Source organism: Aethalodelphis obliquidens, unplaced genomic scaffold (assembly GCF_003676395.1).
Source record: "Aethalodelphis obliquidens isolate GAN/ISIS:26980383/991018 unplaced genomic scaffold, ASM367639v1 scaffold28, whole genome shotgun sequence".
Classification (NCBI taxonomy): Eukaryota; Metazoa; Chordata; class Mammalia; order Artiodactyla; family Delphinidae; genus Aethalodelphis; species Aethalodelphis obliquidens.
The window spans coordinates 17,056,310-17,077,642 of NW_020837972.1; the positions used below are offsets into that span (position 1 = coordinate 17,056,310).

The 21,333-nt window shown below is 43.4% G+C and overlaps 1 protein-coding gene across 8 annotated transcripts in view; it reads right to left on the reverse strand.

Annotated features, from left to right (window-relative positions):
• Nucleotides 1-21,333, reverse strand: part of CLIP1 (CAP-Gly domain containing linker protein 1) — a 123,745-nt gene that overhangs the window by 16,908 nt on the left and 85,504 nt on the right. For 7 of the 8 annotated variants that reach the window (XR_003436754.1, XR_003436755.1, XM_027124900.1 and 4 more), the window contains 3 exons: nucleotides 19,731-19,847; nucleotides 17,512-17,618; nucleotides 12,551-12,671 (listed from right to left, as the gene is read on the reverse strand). Coding sequence is in view for 6 of the 8 variants with exons in the window: in XM_027124900.1 (XP_026980701.1) it covers nucleotides 12,551-12,671; nucleotides 17,512-17,618; nucleotides 19,731-19,847 (345 nt within the window). In the remaining 2 variants the exon portion in view is untranslated. The remainder of the gene's footprint in view (nucleotides 1-12,550; nucleotides 12,672-17,511; nucleotides 17,619-19,730; nucleotides 19,848-21,333) is intronic. The other variant, XM_027124898.1, reaches the window with a different exon arrangement.

A 21,333-nucleotide genomic window follows, 5' to 3' on the forward strand; every position in this document is an offset into this window, starting at 1 on the left:
TTCACTAAACATTTAGGTCTATGATCCATCTTGACTTAATTTTTATAAAGGGCATAACACCTGTGTCTAGATTCACTTTTGGGATGTGGGTATCCACTTGCTCCAGCACCATTTGCTGAAAAGGTGATCTTTGCTCCATTGTATTGCCCTTCCTCCTTTGTCAAAGATCAACTGTCTATATTTATGTGGGTCTAGTTCTGAGCGCTTGATTCTGTTCCACTGATCAACTTGTCTACCCTTTTGCTATACTTGATTATCGCAGCTTTATACTACGTCTGGAGGTTGGGTAGTGTCAATCCTTCAACTTCGCTCTTCTTTAATACTGAGTTATTTGGGGTCTTTTTGCCTCTCCATACAAACTTTAGAATCAGTTTGTCGATATCCATAAAATAACTTGCTGGGATTTTGATTGGGATTGTGTTAAATCTATAGATCGTGTTGGTAAGAACAAACATCTTGACAATATTGAGTCTATCTGTGAACATGGAATATCTCTCCATTTATTTAGGTCTTTGCTTTTGTTCATTAAAGTTTTGTAGTTTTCCTCAGATGGACCTGGTACATACTTTGTGAGATTTTTACCTACGTATTTCATTTTGGGGGCTGCTTACGTAAATGGTATTATGTTTTCAATTTCAAATTTCACTTGTTCATTGCTTTGACATAAGAAAGTGACTGACTCTTGTACACTGAACCTTGTATCCTGCAGCCTTGCTATAATCACTTACTAGTTCCAGGAGTCTGTCATTCTTTTGGATTTTCTATGTCACGTGATCTGTAAACAAAGAGTTTTACTTTTTCCTCCCCAATATGTATACCTTTTATTTCCTTTTCTTACTGCATTGGCAAGGACTAGGAGTACAATGTTGAAAAGCAGTGGTGAGAGAGGACATCCTTGCTTTGTTTCTTATCTTAGAAAGAAAGCTTTGAGCTTCTCACCATTAAGTACGATGTCAGCAGTAGTTTTTGTAGGTATTATTTATGAGGTTGATGAAGTTCCCCTCTATTCCTAGTTGGCCGACAGATTTTATCACAATGGGTGTTAGCTTTTTCAAATGCTTCTTCTGTATCTACTGATATGATCTTGTGGCTTCTCTTCCTTAGTCTGTTGATGTGATAGATTACATTATTTGATTTTCAAGTGCTGAACCCAGCCTTGCATCTCTGGGATAAATCCTACTTGGTCGTGGAATTGTATACTGTGCTCCAGAAATGGAGGAGACAGCGGTGAACAAAACAGAAAACTGCTGCTCCTCCCTCAGTCAAGTGGTCTGACTGAGCCTACAAAAGCAGGAGTATGTGTAACGGTTCCAAACGTCAGCACATCCTTCACTTCACACAAGCTAGTATTTTTCTTCACACAAGCTAGCAATTTGTTTTAAATCTATCATTCCTCCTTTTAAACATTGTTGGGTTTAATTTGCTAATATTTTGTTGTTACATACTATTTTGATTCCACTTACGTTACCTACTAGAAAAGGCAAAACTATAGCACCATAAAAGAGAGAAATGGTTTTCAGGGATTGGGAAGTGATTGACTATAAAAGGAGCATGAGAGAAATTCTGCGGGTGAAGGAAATCTTGATTTTGGGGTAAATTATATGACTATATACATATATGTCAAAACTCATCACACCATATACCTATGAAGGGTGAATTTTATGTAAACTATACCTTTTTTTAATACCTTTTTCTTTTTTATAAATTTATTATTTATGCTTTGGCAGCGTTGGGTCTTTGTTGCTGTGCGCAGGCTTTCTCTACTTGCAGCGAGTGGGGGCTACTCTTTGCTGCAGTGTGCGGGCTTCTCATTGCGGTGGCTTCTCTTGTTGCAGAGCACAGGCTCTAGGCACGCGGGCTTCAGTAGTTGTGGCACGCGGGCTTCAGTAGTTGTGGCTCCTGGGCTCTAGAGTGCAGGCTCAGTAGTTGTGGCGCACAGGCTTAGTTGCTCCACGGCATGTGGGATCTTCCCGGACCAGGACTCGAACCCATGTCCCCTGCATTGGCTGGCGGATTCTTAACCACTGCACCACCAGGGAGGCCCATAAATTATACCTTAATAAATATAACTTCAGGGGAAAAGGCGAGTTTGAGTAGTGTATACAATATTGCTTTTGTAAAACACAAACTATATGTATATGCTGTTACACACATTAAGAGAAGTATGGAAAGGTACACCCAACCATTTATAATGTTGCCTCCATGAAACAACAATGGGAGGAGTAATAACTTTGAAATGGTATGATTTGTATTGTTTCATGTTACAAACACGTACGATTATTTTTAATTTTAAAATAACATTACAGGGCTTCCCTGGTGGCGCAGTGGTTGAGAATCTGCCTGCCAATGCAGGGGACACGGGTTCGAGCCCTGGTCTGGGAGGATCCCACGTGCCGCGGAGCAACTGGGCCCGTGAGCCACAATTACTGAGCCTGCGCGTCTGGAGCCCGTGCTCCGCAACAAGAGAGGCCGTGATGGTGAGAGGCCCGCGCACCGCGATGAAGGGTGGCCCCCGCTTGCCACAACTAGAGAAAGCCCTCACACAGAAACAAAGACCCAACTCAGCCATAAGTAAATAAATAAAGCAAACTGTCAACAAGTAAAAATAAATAAACACTATAAAATAACATTACAATTTAAAAGGAATAGGGAATTCCCTGGCGGTCCAGTGGTTAGGACTCGGCGCTTTCACTGCCGTGGGCCCCGGGTTCAATCCCTTGTTGGGAACAAAGATCCCGCAAACCACGCAGCATGGCCAAAAAAAAAAAAATGGGGGGGGCAAATTTTATTTTTTAGAGGTACAAAGATATTTACAGATAAAATGACAGTATTCTAGGATTTGCTTCAAATTAATCTATGATGGGGTGGAGGGTGAGTGAGAGTAGAATTGAAGCAAGAGTGACTGGGACTTCCCTGGCGCCCCAGTGGTTAAGACTCCTCGCTTCCACAGCAGGGGGTGCGGGTTCAATCCCTGGTCTGGGAACTAAGATCCCACAGGCTGCACGGCCAAGAAAACAAAAAAAAAAAACAGAAAGAAACAAGAGTGACCAAGAGTCGACTGCCTTTGGAGTGGGGTACATGGGGATTCACTGTTCTGCTCACTCTGCTTCTGTGCGTGTTTGAAACTTTCTGTAATAAAAGGCTGAAGAAAAGCGAGGGTTATTTTACAGAAAAATATTAAGAAGATAACATTACGGTGAAGACAGTATACAAGTGACCGTGATTTGGGGAACACTGGACCAGAAAATCTCAAACAGCTGATCTAGCCACAAAACTGTTTTATAATACAATAAACATGGTGGGTAATTTGTTTTCAATCTATCACTTAAGAAAAATACTAGCTTGTGTGAAGTGAAGGATGTGCTGAAGTTCGGAACCATTACACAGTCAGACCACTCGACGGAGGGAGGACGGGCAGTTTTCTGTTTTGTTCACCACTGTCTCCTCCATTTCTGGAGCACGGGCAGGCACACAGTAGGCACTCAGTAACTACGTGTCGCGTAAACGACTGGGTCAGAGAGCCGGTAAGCTGGTGCTCTCCTCGGGTGTGGGTTGGCAGTGACACTGAGGAACCAGGGTTCTCACAGGAGGAACTCTCTGCTCAGCCAGTTTGAGCGAGCTGGCACTCAGCTGCTGCTTTTCTCGCCGACTTCCCCAGGGAAGTGGTTCATGTGTGGGCGACTTCAGCCTCTTCTCTGAGCAAGTGTTCTGAGGTCCAAAATAGCGGCGCTACCTTGACAGCACAAGACACATCCCCATCCCGTGTCTGCGGATTTCTAGTCTCGCCTCCCACACAGACTCCTGCTCTTGGAAGTGGCGAAGGTAACGGGGAGAGAGGAGAGGAGGATTTGGTCAATTCTGTGGACAAGCCCTTTCAGAGAAGAAACAATGAACATTAGCTGTCTTGCCTTGCACACCCAGACACACTTCTCCGTGTACGCAGAGCAAGAAGGACAGAGAGGGGAGAAAGAAGCAAATTTAATTTGACTTGAATTTAACAGGAGAAAGAAAAATCAAAGTAAATAAAAGAAAATGGCTGAGGGCAGAAAAGTGTTCTTTACCACGAGATATATTCCTTTCTAAGAACTCCCACTAGGCTTATACATTTATTTTGTAAAATTTTTAAGTAGAATATATTTTTTAAAAAACATAGATGTTAGTATCATTTTCTTAGATATAAGTTAATTTTAAATAATATCAAACATCACCCTGATATAAAAATGAGAAGGCTTGCATACTTCCACGTTCTTTTAACTCTGTCACCTCAAATCTTGTTAGTTATATTCTCTCTGTATATTTTTCTTTTTTCTCCTTTGTCTTTGATTTGTTTTCTTTTTGTCTTGCAAATGCTTTAAGCTTACCTTCACTAAATGATCAAAATTGACATCACCAATAATAGGATAAAGCAACATCACCTGCCTCTGGCCAGGAAATGGTAATCACTTATATAGTCTTCCTGCTAAAGATGGATAACCTAAATACCATCATGAGGAAACACCTGACAAACCCAAAATGAAGGATTTTATGCAACATAACTGGCCTGTTTTCAAAAAAGTCCAGTCATAAAAGACAAAGGCAGAAGAACCATTCCAGATAAAGACAACTAAAGAGACCCGAGTCAATGAATGGAACGCATGATCCTGGACTAGATCCTGAATTGGGGGGAAAAAAACCCCCACAAAAACTATCGATACAAAGGATATCACCGACAACTGCCTACACAGGAATAGGACCCATACATTAGATAATAGTGTTCAACTTCCTGAATTTGACAGCTGCACTGTGGTTAGGTAAAAACAAATCCTTAGCCTACATGAGCATTCTGTGTTTTATTTTTACAACTTTTTGCAAAGCTTGAAATGATTTCCAAACAAAAAGTTAAAATCACAACTCTGTTCCTCATCTGTGATTCCCTAAACTGCTAGCTTAGCTGTCTATTAACCTGGATTTAGCGCTCACCTCCAGTCCCTTTGCCAGGCTTCTCCTGAGCTAGTAAGTCCTGTATATTGAGTCATGTCCTGCTTGGCCAAATTTGACCAGCAAGTAGCAGCTACTTTCCAGAAGGACTCATAGATGCTATAGCTTCTAAGTTCTTTCAAGTTTGGAAGCACCTGTCTTCTTACCTGAATAATAATCGCTTGGATATGATGTTCCTGATCATATTTTCTGTCCCTTAGGACTCTGGAAACAGTGCACTATGGGTTTTTTTGTTTTTTGTTTTCTGGCCTTGAATGCGGCTGCAGTGGGCTATTTTTTCTCCTTTTTATAAGGAATCTGCTTTTTCTGCCTGGGGACCTGAAGAATTCTCTGTATATTTTCAGATACGTTCATTAGGTCCCTGTTTCTGATGTATTTACCAGTTCTGATATGGTGTGGTTTGGGTCTTCAATTTGTTTCCTTAACTCTTTCCTCTCTCTGTTCAGCTTGTGTCATTTTACCATCTTCTCTCTGAACAGTTGTTTTATTTACATCACTTAAGCTTTTATATAACACAAAGCAATATTTTACTCTGGGTAATGTTTTCTCATGACCTGAATCCCTCATCTCTCTTTGGATTCCTAGGTTCTTTTCTTTTCTTCTTTCCTCTTTTGGTACAGTATGGAGTCACTTGTTCATCTTACCCTGGGCTGCTCTACCTAGACCTTCTATTTGCTCACATGTAATGTAAATGAATTTTCCTTTATGCCCCTCCTACTTTATCTGAGACCTCCAAGCTACAACTGAAAAATCGGGCATTGCAGTCTATATATTTCTGTAGCCAGAGGGCCCTGGGGCAAGGGTGGGGAGAGTGCTGTCTGGGTGACTATATGATCTGCTGGAGGTGTCTCTCTGAGCTTTTCCCTTTAGTGTCCTGCATCTCAGTTACTGCATCAGAAAAGAGGCAACTCTATGCCTGAAGGAGTGTGTGCTCAGCTTCAGCTCCAGGCAGATATTACAAGTTGGCTCTTTCAACGTCTACTCTCACCTCCTCTGTTTCCTTCCCTTCCTGGAGGAATCCAGCCTCACTCGTGGTTGGAGGTGACACTATTACAGAGATCTGGATTGTCCTCTCCAAGTGAAAAGATAAACCAGGTGAAGAGGAGCCCTCTGCCTTTCCCCACTTGTCCTTCCGCCTGCTTCCTCCCGGAAAGTTTTGCAGTGCCTGGGGGTGTAAGAGCCACTGAGACCGAGAGGATGAAAACTATCTGCTGAGGAGAGCAGCAGAGCAGAGAGCGGGGGCAGGGTTCCCTGAGGACATTCTTGAGTGGCTGGACCCACGGGGACTACCTACCTGTGAACTTCTCATCATTTGAGTAAAAACCCACCCATTCCCACCCACCCCTGTTTACTTAAGCCACCCTGTCGGCTAGACGGGCTATGGAAAACGACAACTAGCCGTTTGTCCTGCTCTGGTAGAGGGCTGGGTGGCAGAAGCAGCGCTGGCCTCAAAGATTTTTCCCTGACTGCCTACTCACTTCTTCAGCCTAATTTCCTCCAAACTGGGTTGGGCAAGGGGATGGGGAGAATCAGAGGGAAATTTCTGGGGATTCTGCTATTTGTTTTCCTTTCCCTTACCACTGTGAACAGTTTCAAACAGAGTCACAGGACAATTTTGTTTCTTTTCTTGGTTGTCAGTTTCCACGTTTACAGCGTGAACCTGATTGGCTTTGCTGGATTTTCCTGAAGGTGTTTTTAACAGGTGAAGAAGTGTGTTCATTTCACGAGGTGTGGCAGCGGAAGAGAGATTCTGTGACCCAGCTTCACTCGGCCCTACTCGCCCGGAGGCCACCCCACCTCAACACCAGATTAAAATTTGATGGCCCACGACACTACTTTTCCAAAACAAAACATGACAAGCTAAAAACAGCGTTTCCTTTCTAAACATTCAGGTCTGGGAATGCAGGTTTATTTAAAAGGCAGGCAGTGTTTCATGGATCAATTTAGATGATAACCCCAGTTTTTTGTATACTGTATCTGTTATAACCTCTGTTAGGAAGAGGTGTTGATGAAATACAGTTACTGAGTCATCTCATATCTGTCCAGTTTCCATAAGCCAACTATGACCTCATTTTGCAAATAACCAGGGGAAAAACCAGCACTATTCCCATAGTGATAGTTCAGTGTATCTGCAACCTCACAGAGGAGAATACATGTAAGGTTTGGAAGTGATACATCAGACATTTCAAAACTGACTCCCCAAGGTGACTGTTTCTGTAGAAGAACTCACATCATTCTGATTATTTTTAGTATTCTCTATGAGAAAAAATAATGCTCTGCACGGTTTCCATTAATCTTGACACCACGTGACCTTGCCCGAATTCACTGTACAGTCCACCATCCACACATAGAGCAAATGTCCTGCTCATGTGGTGACTGGCTTTTGGCAACCACAGCTCTGCAATGGAGCCATGAAACTGGAAGTAAGTGGACTGGAAGAAAGCAGAAAGAGCAGTCACACAGTCTCCATATCTTACGCTGTAAAACGGGACCTGAGGGCCTGGCTAAAGATGAGATAGTCATTTCATCACTCATTCACTCGTTAAACCTGCATGTCCTGCTCTAGGAGGCCCACTGTCTCCGAGCTGTGCGGGGAGAGAGCCTGAGTGGACCACACACCCGGCTCCGAGGGTCACGCGCAGAGAGCCGAGGAGACTGCGACCCGGACCGGGGAAGGAAGCAGCCACCTGCAGACGAGAGGTGACGACGCGGCACGGGCCTCCAGCGGTGAGGGACAGGGCACGAGTCGGGGGGAGGGGGAGAGACGGACAAGCAGACATGCAAACGGCCAGGGACGGGGTGCGGTGGGAGATGCAGGAGACACGGGAGGTGTGGAGGAAGCCAGGGGAGGAGCGTCGGAACGTGGATGGTGGTGCGCGCCGTCTACAGAGCGTGCAAGGAGCCACGCGTGCGCAGCCGCAGGGAAGCGACCGCTCAAGCCAGAGTCCTTGCCGGCGTGCACTGGGGAGGCAGGAAGCCGACTGCAAGGGACGGGGAAGGAAAGGGGAGTGAGAAATAAGGCAGAAAACAAACTTAAAAAGTTTGGAAGTAAAGATAAGCTGAGAAGATAGGGCTGCAAGCGTGAAGGGTGTGGCGAGATGCAGAAATGAGGAGGATCTCCCAACCCAGCGGAAGACCCGAAGGTGCGATGAGACGCAGCGGCTCCAGGCAGGGGTGGAGGCTTCAGGAGGGACGGGGGGCAGTCTGAGTGGAGAAAGAGACTGAGACACCTGAAGCAAACGGGTACATGAAACGTGGTCGATCCCTTCAATAAAATGCGACTCGGCCACGAAAAGATGAAGTTCTGACACAGGCTGCAACGTGGAGGAGCCTCGAAAACATTATCCTCAGTGAAAGAAGCCAGATGCAGATGGACACGTGCTGTACGATGTCATTTACGTGAAATACCCAGAATGAGCAAATCCACAGGGGCAAAAAAAAACAGATTAGTGTTGCCAAGGGCTGGGAGGAGGGAGGGATGGGGAGTGGCTGCTTAAGTGGAGTTTCCTTTCAGGGTGATGAAGATGTTCCACAACTAGACAGAGGTGATGGTCGCACAACACTGTGAATGGACTAAGTGCCACTGAATTGTACACTGTAAAATGGGTAAGACAGTACATTTTATGTTACGTGTATCTGAACACACACACACACCGCGCGCGCACACACACACACACGTCCCCAAAACCAACCCAAAGCAGCATGAAACCAGTCAGGACATCAGGAAGGAAACAGTGTGAGAGCAAACCGTCAACAGCAATTATAATGACAATCTTCAAAACCATCAGTCATAAGAAAGGCTAAATTACGTGAGCTATTAGGTTGAACCATATGAAACTGCAGAACAACAGCTACTTCATATGTTCAATCTCATACAGACTCTTTCAAAAGACAAGGCACCCTACGCGACATTTTATGAAGATTTCTGTCACAGGCGATGCCAGATTAACTCCAACACTTCTGCTTCTCACAACCCTAACTGACCCTGGTTGTCACTCCCCTCCCCTCTTAAAATGAAAAACCCTACTGGGTAAAGGGGACTTAGAGAGGAAAGGAGAGGGTCTGATGGGGCAGGCAACAAGGAGTGTGCACACGGGGCTCTGCTTCTGGCTTAGCCAGCTCCACCCTGGAGGGCTGTCAGCGAGCAGGTAAGCCCCACAACTGTTCAAACACTTCCTCCCGGGGGACATGGCACCCGCTTGCCAATCAAGGCAGACGAGGGTTTCTAAGAAAGCACAGAAGCTATCATCACTCTCCATGCCTTTGACCAACCTGTCCTGCTCACTGTTAGCCCTCTTAATTTCGGGACTCCTTCATCACCTTTTAAGGTGATAGAGAGAATGCTCTACAAAACCACTGTCACAGGGGAGCAGGGATTCTTTTATTTCAACAAATAATCTGACTTCCAAATGACAAACAGGAAATGAAATAGCCTTCTTCATGAAGATGGCTTCTCAAGGAAATCAAAATCCTTAGCCCATATTCCCAGTGAGAGTCTTAAGATGAAGGATAGGATGTCCCTTGCACTCTAGTGGTTAAGACTCTGTGCTTCCACTGCAGGGGGCGTGGGTTCGATCCCTGGTCGGGGAACTAGGATCCCACATGCCACGCGGCGAGGCCAAAAAAAAAAAAAAAAAAAAAGATGCAGAACAGATTCTGGAATCTCGTGGGTTTTCTAAGCAAAATAAATATTTGAGGCAGAAAAAAAGTAACAGTAGAACTGAAAGTATATTTTTATAGTACTGTTTGACCCCACCTACCCCACGCCTAGCTCAGAAGGTTTTTTTCTTTTAATTTTAACAATAATTACGAAGTACATAGAAATAAGTTTTATTCTCAGTAAGGGACAGGAGCAGGCAAACAGGCTTACGAGTTAGTCAGACACGAGTTCTGATCTCAGCTCCTCCCCTGCCTAGCTCTGTGTCCTTGGTGAACTGCTTCAGTTTTCAGCCTCAGCTTCCTTTTGTCCTACAAGATAACCTTACTGTCTCAGGTATGTGGTGACGATTCTGTGAAACAGCGGCAGAGCAATCCGCTCAGTACACGGTCAGCGAATGTGCTGCTGAGCAAAGGGGCCGGGATGGAACTCGGGTCCCGGGTCTGTCCCACGTCAATCTAGTCTCTACTGTCTTCACTTTATTATTTTTTAAAATATTTATTTACTTACTTACTTATTTTGGCTGCGCCAAGTCTCAGCTGCGGCACGCGGGATCTAGTTCTCCAACCAGGGATCAAACCGAGGCCCCCTGCGTTGGGAGCGCGGAGTCTCACCCACTGGACCACAGTCCTCCACTGTCTTCACTTTAGAAATGAAACACTATGTCTATAGTACTACAATTAAAATTCTTTTTTTTTTTTTTTTAAATAGGGTTTCTGCCAAACTCTGTAGTATATTTCTGAACAAAGTTGATCAATAGTTCGGCTCAACTGCAGCAAGTAACAAAGTGGAAATTCGTGATTCTACATAAGTAAGCAGCACCCTAGACTCTTGGAGATTATGTAGGAAGAGTAATAAAAGCCGATGAATTAATCAGTCTTCTTTAGCCTAAGGCTGCTTCTAAGTTATTTTAAGTGGGGGGATTCTCTCCACTCTTTTGAAACGTGTACACGTCAAGGGAAGCAGTATCTGCAGTCTTCCTTGGTGTCCACCGTCACTGTTCACAATCTCTAGTGTCGCAGCCTATCATGGTTTAGTTCATAGCCGCTTGCTTCTCTCTCCAGAGTAAACACAGGGCCCTACAAAGGGCCAAACAACCCCTGCTTTTAAGGGAAGTCACTGCCCTGGTTGTTTCTTGCAGGTGCTGTTTTCTAACATTCTTCAAAGTCACTGAGCTTCAAATGTTTAGTCCTAAGACCTTTTCAAAAAGAAGGTAATTCAAATACCAAGGCAAAAGAGAAAGGGCTGGAGGATGGAGAGGAACCCTGAAAACCTCTGCCCAAGGAATCGTGATGCTTCCCGCTTAGTCTTTCCGGTTCTGAGTGACAGAAACAAGAAATGTAATCAACAGTCTGGTTAAGGTCAAAACGTGAGACAGGAGGCTGACCTCTGTGTGTTCTTCCCATTGGTGGATTCCACGCTCTCCGTCAAAGACGTTCAGTGAGATGAGATAAAAGGAGACGAACAGACTCAGCACTTGGCCGAGATCCTTCCCTTGCAAGTCCTTACAGACACCCTGATGTCAGAGGCACCCACAGGGTTTCAGACGCTCTGGTTTGTGCCAGGAAAAAAAGAACCTCATCTGGTCAAAGGGCTTCTGTTTTCCATGAACACCGCTTTCTCACACAGTGACCAAAGCAGAGTGCAGCAACCCTATTTACGTCAACCCCCTTTGATCCTTTTCCTGACCCAAATCAGAAAATGACACACGTCTCCCGATGCTATTGGCTGAACGAGGTTGAGCACATTACTGCCTTCTTTGGGCTTCCGTTTCCTCTTTTACATGTGGGGGTAAGGACAGAGTTCCATCTCATGGAACTACTGTGAAGACTGAGAGGACAGCTATCGTGTATTCGTGCCTGTCACACAGTAAAATAAGAGCCACTGAATGTGAGCTGCCATCACCAGGAGCATCGTTGTTGGCCTGGAGTCTGGAGACACGGGCCATTTCTCCAGTGAAGTGAGGCAGCTGTGGAAAGCTCTAACGAAGACTTTCAAGTATGAAATCAACTCTCTGAAGAGCGCTTTCACTACAAATGGCACCACGTCAATGGACACTCAACCTACTCCATCCAAATGAGAATTAGTATTTGCAAAGTATGCTTGGGAAGAAAAAATTCTTGTCCCCTTGACGCGCAAAGCAAGAAATAATGACCACACAGTAGAATTCTCTTAAAAATGTCATTTTTTGGAACTTCTGCTCTGAGGTCAGACGTGACTAACAGTCTAGCGTTTTGATTCAAGAATAAAAAGCAGAATACAGCATTCTTTAAAATCAGTTTTGCTTCACTGTTTAATAAACTTGTCAGAAGCCTTTGTAATTTAAATACGGAAACAAGTGGGTTGTGGTTAGCTTATCGTTCATTCCAGGTGTAACACACGTCCCGTACACCAATGCACACAAGTGCACATGTAGACACAGTTCCATTAGGAGATGCTTAAACATTTTTTTTAATTTAAAGAAAAGCAGAGTCCTATTTAAAAACAGCTGCCAACCCTCACACCAAATCTGTCTTCTTGGAACCTTTTTCTTAAAATCAATTTTGATGAAAGAAAAAAAAAACCTTCGAGAAAAAAAAATTTTGAAACCCAAGCAGTAGGGAAGAGATACTGTCCCTATCCATTAAATACATTTTTGCCATAAGATCATCTGATAAAGATCTTATTTTCTACTTGCCTGCAAGTTCCCAGCGCTTTTTTTGGTTTTGTTTTTAAAGGACCTGTCAACTCACTCCTACCCAAGTCCTACAGCAGCACGCTTGAAAACCAGGAGACATAGAACACAGGTGACTTGAAATCCCATTTGCACCACCCCACCACATGGAGCACGTTCTCTGAGGAGCCTCCGAGCGCCCTGCCCACAGCAGCAGACACCAGCGTGGCCGGGCTGGGAATGCCCACCCAACGCCCACTGACCTTTTGATGACTTGTGACTTCGTCCCTGCTTCTCCCCAGCTCCTCGGCAAGTTTCACGTTCTCTTCTTGCAGGGCTGAAAGCTGCTGGGACTTCTGAGCTGCTGCCTGCTTTAGGGTTTCTCTGCAAGGACAGTGAGTGCAGGGTTACCATAGAAACAAGACAGGCAAGGAAACTGTGGGAGACGACCAGCTTCACAGCACCAAGGAAAATATATCTGGGTCACGTGCCTGATAGGCTCTATAACAACAGAAGGCAGCATTCTCTACGTGCAGGAGGGGCCAAGTGGCTTTAACCTCTCAGGAGGAGGACTGCTGCTCGCATGTATTCCATTTTTTTTCAAACCTGATAAACACTACATCCACTCTCTCATCACCCACACTTACCCCACTTCTAAATACTCCCCATACAAAAAAGCAGGGTCACTCTAAAATAAATGACAGATGAAATGGTCATTATTCCCCTTACTTCCATTAGAAAATTATACTTAAACCTATCATGTTGATAAAGTGATTTACTTTGCTGCCACGGCACTGTTCTAACTGTACAAATCTGTAATCTGTTTTTGTTTTTTTTTTCTGGCAGAAAGGCACATCTGATGGTTCCATTTGCCAGTATCTGTCAGAATCAAGTGCTGGCGGGAATCTGGGTATATTTTCAGGACAATTAGAGGTGAAATGCCCAAAGGAAATGCAGTTTTCTAATTACATAACAAGTGTTTTATTTTGATTGTATTCTTTCCATACTGCTAACTTGAAATTAAAAGAAGCAAATAAAAATACAGCTTGCTAACCATATTATACCATGAATATCAGCATATAAAATGTGAACAGGGTAAATGTATTTATTAAACATCTTCCCATTATTAAGTTTAATTGCAAATATACATCCCAAATTATCCTTTATACGTGGACATTGAAAATAGTTTATTTGATTGTTGGATTTTAGTTTTATACCATAGAAGGTTCTGATGCAATTATGAATTTTAAGTCTGTGCTGGCTACATTCCATTTAGGGAGCTATCATACGTGGCTGAATTCTGAATCAAGTCATCTGGGTATGAATCCATCTGCTGATGCATGAACACATCTATTTTTAACTTCAGTTGTCTAATGGGTGGCAGTGCTTGGCATCTTCAGTTTTCTTGATTTTTAATTCTCCATGTACCTATAACATACCTATGGGGCTGACCTCATGAAGATACAGGGGAAGATGTCTACACAAAAATCCTCTTAGCACATTAAATTTGGCATTTTACAGAGATGTTTATTTAGCAAGTGAAGAAAAACTGAGAAGGAATTTTAGCCTCAGGTAATTAGTCATTCAAAAGCTGGGAGGCCTGATTTTAATTATGGATCAAAACACACGCGCACTGCAGCTAAAGTTCATCTTCTGGCCAAAATCCATCAGCTCTTGACAAATCAGAAGATTTTACTTATGATGAAATCATCATAAGCCAAACCTTTTATTCCCAAGTGGTCACCACCTTCATTAGGGGCTATTTGGTTTCAGCATTTGTGTGGCCTGTCAGTGATAAGTTCAAGGTCCTGTTCTCTTTTAAAGATTTTCATGCTTTAAAATTTTTTAAATCCTTGGTTTCTGTTAAGAGCCCACAGTAAAGAAAATTAAAACAAGGAGTCAAAGAAATATCAAGATGCCCTAAGATTTATAAAAATGATATTTGTTCAATGTTTTAAAACCTGCAAAACGATTTCATGTACATTTAATCCTCAAAGCCCAAGGAAGTGAATGTTATTATTTATATTTTAAAGATGACAAAATTGAAGCTCAGGTAAGTGAAAAGATTTGCCCCAAATCAAGTAAGCTGTAGAACCAAGAGAACTGGAGTTAAAACTGGCAGACAGGGCTTCCCTGGTGGTGCAGTGGTTGAGAGTCCGCCTGCCGATGCAGGGGACACGGGTTCGTGCCCAGGTCCGGGAAGATCCCACATGCCGTGGAGTGGCTGGGCCCGTGAGCCATGGCCGCTGAGCCTGCGCGTCTGGAGCCTGTGCTCCACAACGGGAGAGGCCACGGTGGTGAGAGGCCCACGTACCGCAAAAAAAAAAAACAACTGGCAGACAGACCTCAGTTGTGATTTGAATATAGAAACACCTCTTTCAAGTTTTCTTCAGACCAGAGGGGATATGTACATTTCATAGAAGAAGGAGGCTCTAACAGCCTAGCTTCTGGACATACTCTAAGGAATAATTCTAAAAATACCTACAAATATAATTCTCCCAATTTTTAAAGATGCTTTTCTTTCTACATTATAAGATAGATATCTTGCAACAGAAAAGGAGACTGTCACAGTTTTAAAACTGAGAGGCAAACATTGCTAATATTGACTTGCAGACATTCTACTTAGGAATCTATCATAAACCTATTAATTACCATGCTAAATATATTCTAGATTTATTACTGTGCCCGGTGAGTAATTAAAGGCAAAAATTAGATGGCTTATATCGTTTTTCCTGAGAGTCAAAAATTACACACCAGAGAGAAACCATTTTATTCTCTCTCTCCAACTAAAAATAGGAGCTGGCTCACCAAAATCAAGTTTTCCTAAAACCAGCTGAGTAAGTGACATAGAGGAAAAGGAACATTTAGCTGCAAATGCCGGGATTCCAGGGCCGAGGGCAAGTTTCTGGAGGAAGTGGTTCTCGTTAGAACTCCTGGGTCTGCATCGGTGTCCTGGCAGGTGAAGAGAAACACCTGAAAAGCTCTAGAGGCCATGAAGACCCCAAGTATGTGCTAAACCTCGAAAAACAAACAGCTGCTCCTTCCCTAGCTCGGAGCACTGGGGAACAGACTAAGGAACAGTAAAATGACTGCTTTTTTCTTTTTAAGAAGCACTGTTCTCATGACACAGTACATTTATATCAGCTGGTCCTTGAAATGCGGCCAAGTCTCAGGCAGGGAACAATGAGTCACTGGGGGTGAGGGGCGCTTTCAACCCACTCCTCACACCTCCCTCCAGCAGCCTCCCACGTATGTCACTGCTGTGTCTCCCACTGCCCCTCCGTCCTGCTAAGAGTCCCGGCCTTGACCGGCCAAGTTACTGGCACAAGGCACAATTCTCGCAGCCCTGCTGGGCCAGGACAATCAGAACCAGCACAGGCACTGTCTGCCCTGTGGTCTGGCTCCCCCTGGCCCGAACTCCTCCCTCAGGGATCAGAGACCCGGGAACTGGGCCCGGGGAGGAAGGTGCAGGCGACGTGGACGGCAGCGCCAGCCCACAGGATTTTGCTCCAGCTCCCTTGCGGCCACAGGCACAAGGCTGAGCTTTCCTTATTCAATGGGGTCGTTCAAAGGGCACGCAGAAAGAGTTTCCCTCTTGGCAGAGGTGAGACCACCGTACACTGAGAGGGGATGGGGGACATGACAGAGAGACTGAGGAGGGTGACACTTAACGCTAGACCAGTGCGACGACCCTTACGGGAGACTCCCAGATAGCTCTGCAGGAAACAGGAATTCCACTCTCGGCTGGGTCCCCTCTGGCCCCGCCCCTCCACTACCCAGCACGGCCCAGAGAGTTCAGAGGCGGGTGATGGCAGACGGGGCGTGGTGAGGGTATCTTCTCCCTATGCTCAGATCCTCCCTCAACAGCTGCCTTTGTGATGCAGATGATGGGCTCCAGACACTCAGGTGAGCAGAGCTACTTTGTCACGGTAGGGGGGGGTGACCCTGAACTGTAGCTGAACCCACCCTCTCTGAACTGATTTGAATTCGTTTTTCCTATCACACTGACCGTTTCTATTTGTGCTCTTTGCCTTTGGCAGACCAGGAGATTCAAGCCTCTCCTGGTGGCCAATCACCACAACTGTGCATGTACACATCGGTGCAAAAGGAACTGTTGGGAGCTGTTTAAACACCACCTAGAGAAACATCACTAAGACTGACAAAAGGATCCATCACCAGCGTCATGAGCGGTCCATCCCCTCAGATGAGCAGCTCAGATGAGATCATTTCTAGGAGGATTTTAAGAACTCTCAGAAGAACTAGACATAGTATACTGATTTAATCCGAGCTTGATCATCACATAGTACTGAGGATGGTGACTTGGGAACAGCAGTTTGGAACTGGTGCTTTTGTTTGTGTTTGAATCTCATCTATTCGTTTGATCAAAACTGGAAATAAATAATACAAACCCTCGGAGGGCAGGGTCCACAAACAATTCACCTTTGTATCCTTCCTAGCTTAACTGTACCTAGAACAAAGGACATACTCAAATGTTCACCAGATTGTTGGCTTTAAATTTTAGGTTCACATGGCTGATACAGTGTAGTTCTCAGAACAGATAAGCAAAATGAAATCTACTCTGTAACTGTCACTTACAATGCCAGATAAATAACCACCTGCAATGATTATAAGAACCAAACTCAAAAGGTGGTATTGACAAAGGAAACATGGGCAGCCTGTCTGCCTGAAATCTAGGCAGCAGACTGATGGGTAAACCTTGATTGGAAAGAGTCTCCCAAAATTCTGCTCTTTTAATTTCCACGCCAGAAGATTAGATTACTCTTAAAATCAAGACTACTGATCATCTCAAAAGTGCATGCTTTTTTTTTTTTTCCTATAGAAAGAGTTTTGAGGGATTGATTAATAAAGGGTCTGATGTTTCCTAATGTTGAGATTAGCTACCATGTACGCATACTACTTTAAAAAGCTCTGATTCCCCTTGGATTTTCATAAGGCTTTACCAAGTCACATTTGAATTCCAGCTGCCCTAACTCATCAGCCAGCACACATTTCATTTTGATCCTGTAACTTAGCTATAGTTCTGACTTCACAGTGTAACGTTACAGGGGTGACTTCTAGGGTTTGCAACAGCGTTTGGGGGGCAGGAGGGAGACTATTGCTTTTGACTACGTACTTGTCAAGTATTCTAAAAATAATTAGCATTGTTTTCCCTTTTGCAATTTTAAGTAAGTGCCGTAATTTCCCTCAGAGGAGGTGAACTTACATTTCTTTCTTGAATTCTTCCATTTTTTGGTTCTCTACAGTCAGAAGTTCTTTTGATTTGTTCAGCTCCTCCATATTTTTCAAGTTGTTTTCTTTAAGTGTATCCAACTTAAACACCAAGAGAAAAAAACTTGATGAAATTATTTCATTTTCCAATCACATGACTGGACAGACAAATCATTCATGAAAAGGTGCATTAGAAAGGTGAAATTAGTCATTTGCAAAACAAACAAACAAACAAAAAGATCACCTGGGTGAAGAGATTATAAATCATCAAGTCTATTATAAACTGCAACCTCCCCCTTACGTTAGTCAGACATGTCCTGTACACCTGGCCAAAATGTCAAACTAAATTGCTACATAAATTAAAGCAAAAGTTTTCTTTCACCTTGTATACAATTCTCAAAATTTATCACTGAACTTGCTATTCATGTATAATCCATCTTAAAAAAAAACAAAAGGAAATTGCAAAGGCATGCCATCAGCAAGGATTAATTCTCTGTAATGAAAATAAACCCCTTTCTTCCCCAAAGACTAGTCATTTAGGATACGATATTTTTCAATGTCAGTACCAAACTTTTATGGTCCTCATTATAAAAATTATTGGGATATTTTTAGATGGGAAAAGATTTAGTTATTCATCTCAACTTCAATCTAAGGAAAAGGCCATGTAGTGGAAAAGGCCATGTAGTGAGACTGAAAAGCACTCACTCACATTCAGCCCTATCACCTGCCCGTGGGGGACACAGCCAGCCTAGGTCCTGGGCCCTGGTGGGAAAGCCAGACACATTACTAGAATGAGCGGGGATGTCCAACCACAGGCTCTGGCAGGTGGCTGGAGTTCGAGGTGTGCATCCCCCAAGGATGGGGAGCTCGTCACAGGCAATCCATTACACAGGGTGTGCTTCTGGCACCGCGCTGGCTTTCTAGGACTTGTATAGTTATCTCCTACAGCCAAAGGTACTTCTGTCCTGTCACCTGCTACCAGTCAGGAGCCCTAGCAAGTGTCTTGCTAGTTTTAACACCACCATCTCCCTTTTAATGCTCCCTAACATTCCAGATTCATGGAATGTTCAGTGGGTCCAAAAACTGATTCCTCCAGTCTGTATTCTGGCTGTAACAAGGGGTATGGTTTAGAAGCACACAATTCTCCCTGAATCTATCTTCAAAGGTTAGAGACATGCCCTAAAATCTTCTCATTTATTTTAGCTTCTAATTTTGGTTATCATCTATTATTTTTGATGCTTTTATATTTTCAGCTTAAGTCCTCTTCTGTTAGGACTGTCAATTCCTAAACGTACTCTTTTTTAAAATTTTTTTAGATTTATTTTTTTATATAGCAGGTTCTTATTAGTCATCAAGTTTATAAACATACCCTTTTCTATGTCAAGTCTTATTTACCCTATAATTATCTCAAAATGTTCATGTCTTTATGGATTTCAATCATTGACCTTCCATCGTGAGAAGGCCTGATCTTTACAGTAGCTATTCAATGCGGCTATCCGGATTTTCCCTGGCTTTAATTTCTTAACCTCTTACCTGACTCTCGCTTTAAAAAGCATTTCAAGTTCTACAGAACTTCACATAACTATTTCGGCGAAGCAATCTGCTTGAGATTTATGTAACAGCTTTCCAAAGAAAGAAAGGGTTGGTATGAGCTGGGGGTGGGGGGACTGGGAATCAAAGGAAGGTGCAAGAATAAGAAGTGCTACTTCTGGACAGAATCAAAATTATCTTGAGGCCGCAAATCTATCCAAGACCCAGAAGTGACTGATTCAAAATGAGACAAAAGGGAACCAGTACTGAATTAGGCCAAGAAAAAGGCCTATGTCAAACTCAGGGCTGCGGGATGGAATTCAGTGGCTCAAAGTTGGGAGACAGTTGAGGAAAAAAGCGTATGTGATTTAAGATAAAAAATACAAAAGCTAGAGAATGTTATCGGTACCTCCTCTCATTAGTTCTATCACTGAACAGTTATCACAGAAAGCCACGCTGTTAGGGTTTTCCCCTCCTTTTTTAAAGGTTGATCCTACTAAATAAGTAATGAAGTAATACACTGTATTTAATATTATCATCCGGGTGTACGTTCGACTCCACTAACATAGATCAAATCTGTGTAAGGCCACACTTCAAAAAATAAACAATCCTGAGTTAGTGATCAAACACTCCATGAAGTCGATAAGCTGTCCTTTGTACAAAAAGCCATTTAAATCTGATTACTTCGTTCTGCAGTTTTTCATTCGTTTGCTTGGAATCCTCCAAGGAGGCCAGAGTTTCCGTCTTCTCTTTGGTCATCTGTTCCATTATCTGCATGGCATCTTCTGCTGTTTGAGCAGCCTAAATACGAGAAAGCACTGTGAGAAATGAGGGCACCCCTCACCAACCTGGGGAGGTGACTAACACTCAGGCCATAGGGCTCAGGGTCTGTGTGGTGAAGGGAATCACACAGAGACGGTGAGCCAGTCACTGATCCCATGCCGAAGCAGACAGACCAAGACATCAAAGGTCTTTACTCTGAAGCAGAACAAAGTTATAGACCCTTTTTGTGCCATGTTTTCAACAGGCCAACTGTAATATGCAATTTGTGTATTTTCAGACCCCTCTAAACCTACATTTTCTAAGTTCCAAGTTCCACTAACAACAGTGCTCACTATTCTGACTCATGTTGGAGAGAAATGCTTAGCAATAATAAAGAGTAACATCCTTATGTGGCCCAATTTTTCTCTTCATCATATTTATTGTTAAAAATTTAAAATACTATTCTTGCTATCTCAAATTTGGGGCTTTTGAGATCACTTGGAATTTAGGTTGGGAACTTCTCAAAAATAAAAATCATTTGGGCAATTACAGTGTAAGGCTCAAGTGTTTAATGAGAAGCACTGAATGACAAAGTCGATGAGAAGCTGTAGGTAATGAACATAAGCATGGCTGTGAATAAAAAAGATAACATGCATATGGAAACAAAGCCTTAGCTGATAAGATACTGAAGAAAATCACCTAAGTGAATTAAAATCTTTTTAGGCACTTGCTTACAATTTCATGTGGTCTAATAAGTTTATGGGAATTCTGCCTTTATACCTTCCCTGTTACCAACTGTGGAGGTTTCCCTGGAATCTTCCAGTTCGGAAGGAATAGACACAATGAAACAATTAAAAGTCACATAGAAGATACTTTGTTTTAACATGTGCCCATTTTACTATTGTTCTTAAGCCTTTAAGAACCACGGTTGCCTTTTTCACAAAAAGTTCTCCCTACATTAAAAAAAATCTATCCTTTTTATTCACAGTTTGGAATTTTTTCTAATGGAGAGGGACAACTGCAATTAGACATTTAGTAAAGAGTTGCCCTTTCAGGTGGTGACAAAGAGCTTGAGATATCTAAGCCAGTGATTAAATGGAGTGGGTTTCCTTCTGCAGAAATGAAGACAAATCCCTCAGTCACTGCAGGGTTAGTGCACAGGGTTAGGCCAGGTGCTCAACACTTGAACCTCCCAGTTTACCGTAAAGGACTGCAGAGTCTCGAGCTCTCTAATTTTAAGAGTGAGCTTGCTCTTGTCTTTCCTCAAAATATGGTTTTCATTTTGAGATTCTAGGAGGTTGACTGAGATATGGCTGTTGGTTTTGGCCAACTGGCTGATCTCTTTCTGAAGGATGAAGTAGCTTCCGGCCAGCTTCTCCTTCTCCTTCAGGAGCTCGTCCTTTTTCAGCATCATCTCTCTTTTCTTAGCCAGGAGGTTCTTGTTGTCCTGCATCACCCTGGCCCGCTCGGCCAGGGTCACCTCGTGGTTCAGCCGCAGGTCATCCAGCATCTTGGTGAGGTAGCT